Source organism: Scylla paramamosain, chromosome 11, assembly GCF_035594125.1.
Source record: "Scylla paramamosain isolate STU-SP2022 chromosome 11, ASM3559412v1, whole genome shotgun sequence".
In the NCBI taxonomy this organism is placed as follows: Eukaryota; Metazoa; Arthropoda; class Malacostraca; order Decapoda; family Portunidae; genus Scylla; species Scylla paramamosain.
In genome coordinates, this window is record NC_087161.1 from 28,603,523 (window position 1) to 28,612,559 (window position 9,037).

Sequence of the window (9,037 nt, forward strand, 5' to 3'; positions counted from 1 at the left end):
CAAGGGCTACATGAGGGCGTCGCTGAGCAGTCTTAACAGTCTACCCAGGCAGTGCACAACCCCACCCTCTCTCTCTCTCTTCCGCCCTCCAAAGATGCTAAAACAAGGCTGGTCATTACACGCATCGTGGAAAGCTCTATAAAAACAATGAAATAAGCCTTATCACATATACACACACGCGGAAACTCCATGGAAAACGTTGAGATAAGGCTCATCTCTCACACACACTCATAAAAACTCTGGAAAGCACCTAAGTTACTCCCCGTCACTCAGCCATGCCACAAAAACCAGTGAAATCATCCCATTTTCTTCACCCAGACGTCTTCACAGCGCCTCCCCTCAAAAAAGCAGTGAAATTATCCCCGTCGCTCAAAGACTGGCAAAAAAAAAATCTAAAAAACAGGAAAGTTATCCCCATCACTCGGCCATGCCACAATAAACAGTGAAATCATCCCATTTTCTTCATCCAAACGTCTTCACAGAACCTCCCTCCCTCTCCCTCTCTCTCTCCCTCAAAAAAAAGCAATGAAATGAAGCCCGTCAGTCCAGGGCTCTCTCTCTCTCAGCAGCAGCCAAACATGATCTGCATAACAGCCACATAAACTTTAAAAAGGATGCGATATTTTGTAGTTCATTCATATTCCATTAGGTTAGCGATGCTTCTTCATCTTCTTGACCTTCTTCTTCTTCTTCTTCTTCTTTCTTCCTTCCCTCCTTCCCTCCCCCGGCCTCGTGACGTGACGTGAAAACCCTAACCTGCTTTGTTCTTACGGTACACACACTCCTCAAGCATTCTAAAGTACCCAAGCCCCAAACATCCTTAGTCACAGATCCCTCAGCCTTTTAAAATTCCTTCAACCGTCAATATCCATCAATCGTAAAATATTTTTCACCCCTAAAAATAGTTAAAATTCAATCTCTAAAACCTTCAACACTAAAAATTTGTCAGCCCTAAAGATTTCTCGACCCTAAAGCGGAGCCTCAGACAACGAGTACCTTAACCTTGAAACGACTGCACCCTGAAACGTCTCGGTGCACTATTTAGACTATTTCAACATGTGCCAATTGGAAGGTACTGTTTTCAGGGACGTTTTCATGAATTCAGTGATAGTTTGACACCACCGATAGGAACAAACTCCCATGAGAGCCAGCCCACCCATCACCGTGGCCTCCGGAAACGGTTCTGCTGAGAGTATAAGGCGTTTTAGAATACCGACTCTGAGATAAGCAGGTTCTAATGGAAGTTACTGTTTTTAAAGGACGTTTCCATGAATTTAGCGAGACTTTAACAAGCTATAGCACTTATGAAAACTCGACTAACCATCTCTAACCAACTCCGTGTCCTCTGAAAACTGTTCTGATGAGAGTACAAAGCTCGTAAGTACACCAGCAGACCCCAAGCAGAGCGTTCGTTCAGTCGGTAAGGAAGAGAGAGAGAGATGTGCCAGAAACCACCAGCGTCGCGTGATAGGTTGTGGTAAGGCCGGGCTGTCGCTAATTTGGACAAAAAGGGGCGCAAACTACAACGGTGCCCTGATGAAGGAGACGAGGTGATGACACGCCACGCAGAGAGAGAGAGAGAGAGAGAGAGAGAGAGAGAGAGAGAGAGTGTGTGTGTATGCGTGTGTGTGTGTGTGTGTGTGTGTGTGTGTGTGTGTATGTGTTATATCATGCTTCATCCTCTTTTATAATGCACCCAGCGCAACGCACTTACTTAGTTTCCGAAGAATTAATGAAGGAATATAGTTTACGAGAGAGAGAGAGAGAGAGAGAGAGAGAGAGAGAGAGAGAGAGAGAGAGAGAGAGAGAGAGAGAGGTGGGGGGAATAGCAATGCACACACAATAATTTTTAAAAGCCACCAGGATATGTTTGTGCCTTTACCCTAAAATCACAAACCCTAATACCAGCCCTGAAAGTTCCTAAACCCTAAAGAAATCAGCCAGCCCTAAAACACAGCCCTCAAAATTCCTGCACCCTAACACCGCAAACCCTAAAAGACCTCAAACCCCAAAAATCACGAGCCCTGAAATGCTAATCCCTAAAATTACAAACCCTTAAAGACCATAACACATATCCCTTAAACTTCCTAAACCCTAAAGACTTCCCTAAAATCACTAAAAAATACCCTTAAGCTCCTTAGACCCTAAAAACATCGCTTAACTCCCTGAGACGTGACTCCCGCCTTCTACGCCTACAGGAGCGAAGGTCAGCTGACATACGACCAGATCACGGAGCTGCCCTACCTGGACGCCGTGGTGAGTGAGACGCTGAGGCTGTATCCCGCGGCGCCCGTCATCGAGAGGGTGTGCACGGCGGCCTACAGGTGAGACAGGGCCATATTGTTAAACATTTCTGCGCGGCACCTCCATAACTACACTCCAAAGGCTCTAGTTGAGGATACACGGGTTTTTAAGGGTGTTCTCATGGTTCTGACGATAGGTTAACAAGATTTCTACATTATTAACAGGAGAAACACGCTTGAAAACCTGACTAATCGTCTCTGTGGCCTTGGAAAACAGTCGCGGAGAGAGAGCGAGAGAGCAAAGCGTTTCCGAATACGGGGCAGACACGCGCCTCTATCTGTAAACTCTCGCACGCGCAGCAGATTTTCCGTCACTCTATTATGGCGCCGCCAGCACCATGACCTGTGATCGCTGAGGTGGCGGGCTTGTTAGGGGCACCAGCAGGCTCCCTCGGGCTTGGTGATGGTTCAGTGAAGCTTGCCGTGGGGGATCAATACCGAGGCATCCCACACACTACCTCCTCCTCCTCCTCCTCCTCCTTCTTCTCCTTCCCAGCCTCCCTCGGTTTTCTTCTTCCCTCAAGCTTGGTGTGACCGCGACAGGATTTCGGGGAACATATACTTCCTCTTCCTGCTCCTCCTCATCCTTCTCCTCCTCCTCCTCCTCCTCCTCCTCCTCCTCCTCCTCCTCCTCCTCCTCCTCCTCCTCCTCTTACTTTCGGGAGGAGGAGAGAGGAAGGAGATATTAACAATGTCTGCATGCTTTCTTTCTTCATTTTTTTTTTTTATCTTTTTAAGTAAGAGAGTTCTGGTCCAGGGCTACAAAAAGGCAGGAAAAAAGGTCCCCTGAAGGTGCCAGTCCCTAAGGGTAGTGTGGTGTTGTAGTGTGGTGGTGTACAATAGTGTGTGTAGCTATGTATGTTTACTTCCCTTTAGCCTTTGGTGTTATGAAGGGTGATGGTGATGGTGATGGTGATGGTGATGAAGTAATTATTATGAGAGTAGTACGTTAACAGTATGGAAATGGCAGTGATAAGGATAATATGTTAGCAATGACAGCAGTAATATTATATAGCTGCAGCATTAACACCACCACCACCACCACCAACAACAACAACAACAACAACAACAACAACAACAACAACAGCCAAACTCGCACCCCACTGAATAACAGCTCCTCCCCCTCCCCACCCAACACACAAGAGCTGCAGGCGAGGAAGGGGAAGAGGAAGGGAAAGGGAAGAGGTGGGAAGGCTCACAAGAACACGAGAAGTATGAAGGCCCTGTGAAGTCTCAAATTCTCATCTCGCCTTATTTAGGTTGAGTCGTGCTATACAAACATAAAGACGCGCTACGTACTCGACCTGCTCTCGCTCCTCCCGACTCCTTCCTTCCCCAGACATCGCTCCGTATCTCGAAACACTTCTGGCCTCATTTCGACTACTTTCAAAAGGGTCTAGTTGAAGCGACACGGGTTATTAAGTGTGTTTTTTTACGGTTTCAGTGACGGATTAACAAGATTTCTACCTCATTAACAGGAGAAGCACTCTTGAGAACCCGGCTAAGCATCTCTGTGGTCTTTGAAAATTGTCGTGGTGAGAGAGCAAAGCGTTTCTGAACACGGGCCCTGTGAGCGAGTGAGCGCCTTGGCCGGGGGTCGTATCCTCGGCGGCAATCCCTCACGGTTTATGAGTTGCACTTACCGATCAATTCCTCATCTATTCCAGACATCCACTACCCCATTTGTGAACCAGTGAACCGTTTTCTCGCTCTCTCTCTCTCTCTCTCTCTCTCTCTCTCTCTCTCTCTCTCTCTCTCTCTCTCTCTCTCTCTCTACTAATCCTCTCCGTCTTGTCTCCATCACCCTTGTTTTGTCTCCAGTGCCCCCCTTTTCCCTCCCCTCTCTCTCCAGTATCTTTTCCCTCTTCCCTCCTCTCTCTCTCTCTCTCTCTCTCTCTCTCTCTCTCTCTCTCTCTCTCTCTCTCTCTCTCTCTCTCTCTCTCTCTCTCTCTCTCTCTCTCTCTCTCTCTCCCCTGCCTTCCATCCTGCTCCCTACACCCACCTCACCTTACCTCTTCTCCCCAGCGTACTGTCAACAACGCCCCTTCACTCCCATCGCCTGTAACCCCACACTTTGACTATCCTACTCTACCCTACCCACCTCCCCAACATCCCAACACCCTTTCCTTGCAGACTAGGCGACGTAGAGGTGCCAGTGGGAACAGCTGTTATCATGCCTGTGTGGAGTTTGCACCGCGACCCCGCCCACTGGCCACGCCCGCAGACTTTCACGCCAGAGAGGTTCCTGGACGACGCCCGCAAAACACACACCCCTTTCACCTACCTTCCCTTCGGTGACGGACCGCGCGCGTGTGTGGGTGAGTGGGAGAGAACAATGGGAGAGGAACAGTGGAAAGGAAAGGAGGGGCTGAAGGATGAGGAAGAAGAAGGAAGAAAAGGGAGAAGGAGAAACTGAGGGACAAGAAAAAATTAATCGAAGGAGGGAAGGATATGAAGGAAGGGAAGAAGAAGGAGAGACTGAAGGAGACACTGAAGGAGGAAGGGGAGGAAAGAGTGAGTGAGTGGAGAAAGGAGAGACTGAGAGATGACAAATATTGAAGAGAGAGAGAGAGAGAGAGAGAGAGAGAGAGAGAGAGAGAGAGAGAGAGAGAGAGAGAGAGAGAGAGAGAGAGAGAAGGGAAAGTAGAAGTGAGAAACGAAAGGAAGAAATAAGGAAAGGAAAGGAAGAAGAAAGGAGATACGGAAGAATGGAGAGAGAGAGAAAGAAAAAAAAGAGTGAGAGGAAAAGGAGATAAAGCAAGAAATAAGATAAAAGTAGGAAGAATAGAAGAGAGAATATAGTAAATGTGTGTGTGTGTGTGTGTGTGTGTGTGTGTGTGTGTGTGTGTGTGTTGCTTTAAAAGTTACGAACAAAACCAAATAACAACAAAAACATGAAAGGTGTAGAGGTTTATATTCTAAATCCCCAACACCCCTCCCATCTCTCTCTCTCTCTCTCTCTCTCTCTCTCTCTCTCTCTCTCTCTCTCTCTCTCTCTCTCTCTCCTCTCTCTCTCTCTCTCTCTCTCTCTCTCTCTCTCGACCATATTCTGAAACACTTCTGCTCCGCACCTCCACTACATTCAAAAGGTTCTCGTAGTTGAAATTGCACGGGCTTTTAAGGGTGTTCTTACGATTCTAGTGACAGATTAACAAGATTTCTACTGTATTAACAAGAGAAACACTCGTGGGAACCCGGCTAATCATCTCTGTGGCCTTGAAAAATAGTCGTGATGAGAGAGCAAAGTGTTTCAAAATATTGGCCATCTCTTCCATTGTACTCTCTCCTCTCCCAGCCTCTCCCTAAGCCTTTCCTTCCCTCTGCTCTCTCTGCTCTCTCTCTCCGCGCCTCCCCTCCTCACCTCTTACTCGAATCCCATTGTACACTGAACCAAAATCTTCTCTATCTGTTGTCAATATGCGCCTTCTCTCTCTCTCTCTCTCTCTCTCTCTCTCTCTCTCTCTCTCTCTCTCTCTCTCTCTCTCTCTCTCTCTCTCTCTCTCTCTCTGGTTCCGCTTCGCAAATATTTTTTTTTTGTTCCTTATCTTTCCTTCTCTCTTTCTTTCTCTTTACCAGTCTGTCTCATTTTTTTCTTTTTCTCTCTCTGTTTTATTTTTTTTTTCATCTCCTCTTTCTTCTCCTTTTCCTGCTCTTTTTCTTTTTATCATCTTTTTTTCCTTTCTTTTTTTCTTTTTTTTTCTCTTGGTTCTTCTTATTTTTAGCTTCCCAATTTTTTTTTCTTCTTCATCTTCTTCTTCTTCCTTACCTCATTTCCTTCTTTATCATATTTGCTGTTCTTAACCGGCTTGTTTTCGTTCATCTTTACATTCTTTTCTTCTTTTTTCATCCCTCTTCCGCCTCTTTATTCTGTTTTTCATCTTTCACTTTTCTCTCCTACCTCTTTCTCTTTCTTTCTCTCAATCCTCATCTCTCATCTCATTTCCTTGGGCAGCTATATCTTCATATCAAGCAATTATCCTTTTCACAAACACCATTTTCTTCTCTCTTTCCACGGCCACCGCCACCACTATCATTTCCTCTCCTTCGTCAGGTATTCGCTTTGCCCAAGTGGCGGTGAAGGCGGGGCTGGTGACTCTACTCTCCGGGGCTGACATACTGCCTAACCCCGCGTCGCCCTACCCAGCTGTCCTCGACCCTCGCATCCTGACGCTACAGCCGAAGGGAGGGCTCTACATCAACTTCAAGCCCACGCCCCTGCCCGTCCTGCTGCGTGGAGAGATGGAGGAGCACCCGCCTGTAAGCCCTCAGGATGTGGCGGTAACGGAGGATCTCCAGCGGTTGCTTTCCGAGTGCCACAGTGACGAGTGATGAGTGTGGTGAGGTATAGTGGTTGTGCTTGGCTAAGAGGCGACGCAGGGTTGGAGTGTGGCCAGTATTCAGAAACGCTTTGGTCTCTATCTCACCACGACTATTTTCAAAGGCCACAGAGATGATTACCTGGGTTCTCAAGAGTGTTTCTCGTGTTAATAATATAGAAATCTTGTAAATCTGTCACCAGACCCGTAAAAACATCCTCAATAACCCGTACCACTTCAACTAGAGCCTTTTGAAAGTAGTAGAGGTGCGGCGCGGGAGTGTTTCAGAATATGGTCCTATGTCAGACCATGTGTTTTGTTGAATGATGTGATAATTCGTCATTTCTCGAGGCCACCGGTACCTCGCAGGACTAAGAGGCGACGCACGTGTAGAATATATGAGATAATGTGTTCTGTGGACTGCTGTGAAGCCTCCTCCTTTCTCGAGGCCACCTGCATCTCGTCCGCTGAGTATACTTAGCTTTGTCAACGATAAAAGACGGCCGTCTGAGTGCAAATATGATGGCTCTGTGTGTTGATTTTCTTGCTGTTGTGTGTGTGTGTGTGTGTGTGTGTGTGTGTGTTGATAACTTTTTCTTTTTCTTTCCTTATCCTATATTTTTTTTATTTAAAGAAGGATTCTGGCCAAGGACAACACTACTGGGAAGATAAAAAAAAGGCGAACTGAAGGTACCAGTCCGCCAGTCCCTTTAGAATACAGTAGGAAAGCAAGTCCAAAAAAAAAAGAAAAAAAAAACTTGATTGTTAAGCGTCTGTCTGTCATGCAAGTCCAGGGTGTGTGTTTATTTAATACTACGATGGTTCTGTGCGTCACGTTTCGTCCTGTGTTTGCTGCCACGCTTTCACCAACATTTTTAAGCCATCCACAGTTTACTTAGGCGAAACATTACTTTGGAAGAGGACAAGAGTGTGGAAGAGGACAAAAAGTGAGGAATTACTTGAGAGGGGAATAAGAGTGTGGAAGAGGACAAAACCGTGGAATTAACTGGGAGGAGGATAAGAGTGTGGAAGAGGACAAAAAGTGAGAAATTACTTGAGAGGGGAACAAGAGTGTGGAAGGGGAAAAAATGTGGAATTACTTGGGAGGAGAAGGAAAGTGTATGCTTACTTGTACTGAGGACCTTGCATGGTGGTGAGGTGAGCTAATGAACGCCACTCTTGTTGTAGATTTAAGTTCAAAGGTCTTACATTACATTCATTTGTCTCAGGTGTGTTATTATTACTTTATTTGATTACTACTACTACTACTACTACTACTACTACTACTGTTGCTACTACTACTACTACTACTACTACTACTACTACTACTACTACTACTACTATTGCTATCATACGAGTACATATTAGTCTTAACCAACGTCATCATCAACGAGGGGATGACATGTTTCCGGTGCTATCTTTGTACAAGTTCGCTACTTTGTTAACAGACAGACAGATATTCGCCGCTTCAGTCAGGCGGACCTGTAGGCGATGTCTGGTACTAACTATACGTCATCTTGTTTTTTCTTTATGTTTTCAATCACCTCATTGTCCGTCGGTTAAGTTGAACGTATCGTTTAGACTATCAGGGGAAGGTTGAGAGAGAGAGAGGGTGGGAAGGGTATGCAAGTTGCAGCAAAATAGTGTTACTCAGACTGTCATCTTGTCCCTGTTGTTTGTAATATAAATCCACGAATGACTTGTTTGTTCCTTCCTTCGATCCAGTGCGCTGCGTGGGACAATCTACGGCTGAACGTATTCTAAAACACTCCAGTGCCGCACCTCCACTACACACAAAAGGCTCTAGTTGAAGGTAGACGACAGACAGACAGACAGTGACACAGACAAGCAGAAAGAGAGAGAGAGAAAGAGAGAGAAAGATCGACACACAGACACAGAGACAAACAACCAGACAGACCAACAGACAGATAGACAGACAGACAGACAGACGCAGCAACACCTGAATCGGTAAAGTAAGCTTGAGTGTTCTGCTGCTGCGAGGGCCATTCACGAGCCACGAGGGAGGCGCCGCGTGATTCACCAAGATTGAAACTTAGAAGCGAGTCTCCCTCCCTGACGCTTCCATTCCCAGGACGGAGATTCGTGACGCCGCCAGCCTGCCATCACACGCGCCAAGGCAAAAGGGAAGAATGAAGATTAACAGCCAGGCGCGAACACCAAAGGATGGAAGACGAAAGGAGAGATGAGACAAGTTCAATAACGTTGCACTGGCTGGCAGTAATTTAGTCTCATCGGCTTTTGATTCTGTTTTTTCTTTTTTTTTTATTATTATTATTTTAGAAGGGACTGTAGCCTAGGGCATCAAAAAGGCTGTAAAAAAAAAAAAAAGCCACTGGAGTGTACGTAGGTAAAATGTCTACCCAAATCTGAAAAGTTTGTTAATATCTCTTACTCCGG

At 46.1% G+C, this 9,037-nt stretch overlaps 1 protein-coding gene across 2 annotated transcripts in view; it reads left to right on the plus strand.

The window, feature by feature from the left end:
- Positions 1-8,320, plus strand: part of LOC135105220 (cytochrome P450 6a2-like) — a 28,081-nt gene extending 19,761 nt beyond the window's left edge. For both annotated transcript variants that reach the window (XM_064013339.1, XM_064013338.1), the window contains exons 8-10: positions 2,199-2,324; positions 4,437-4,621; positions 6,355-8,320. In XM_064013339.1, coding sequence (XP_063869409.1) covers positions 2,199-2,324; positions 4,437-4,621; positions 6,355-6,632 — 589 coding nt within the window. In that variant the 3' untranslated portion in view covers positions 6,633-8,320. The remainder of the gene's footprint in view (positions 1-2,198; positions 2,325-4,436; positions 4,622-6,354) is intronic.
- Positions 8,321-9,037: the final 717 nt, after the last annotated feature.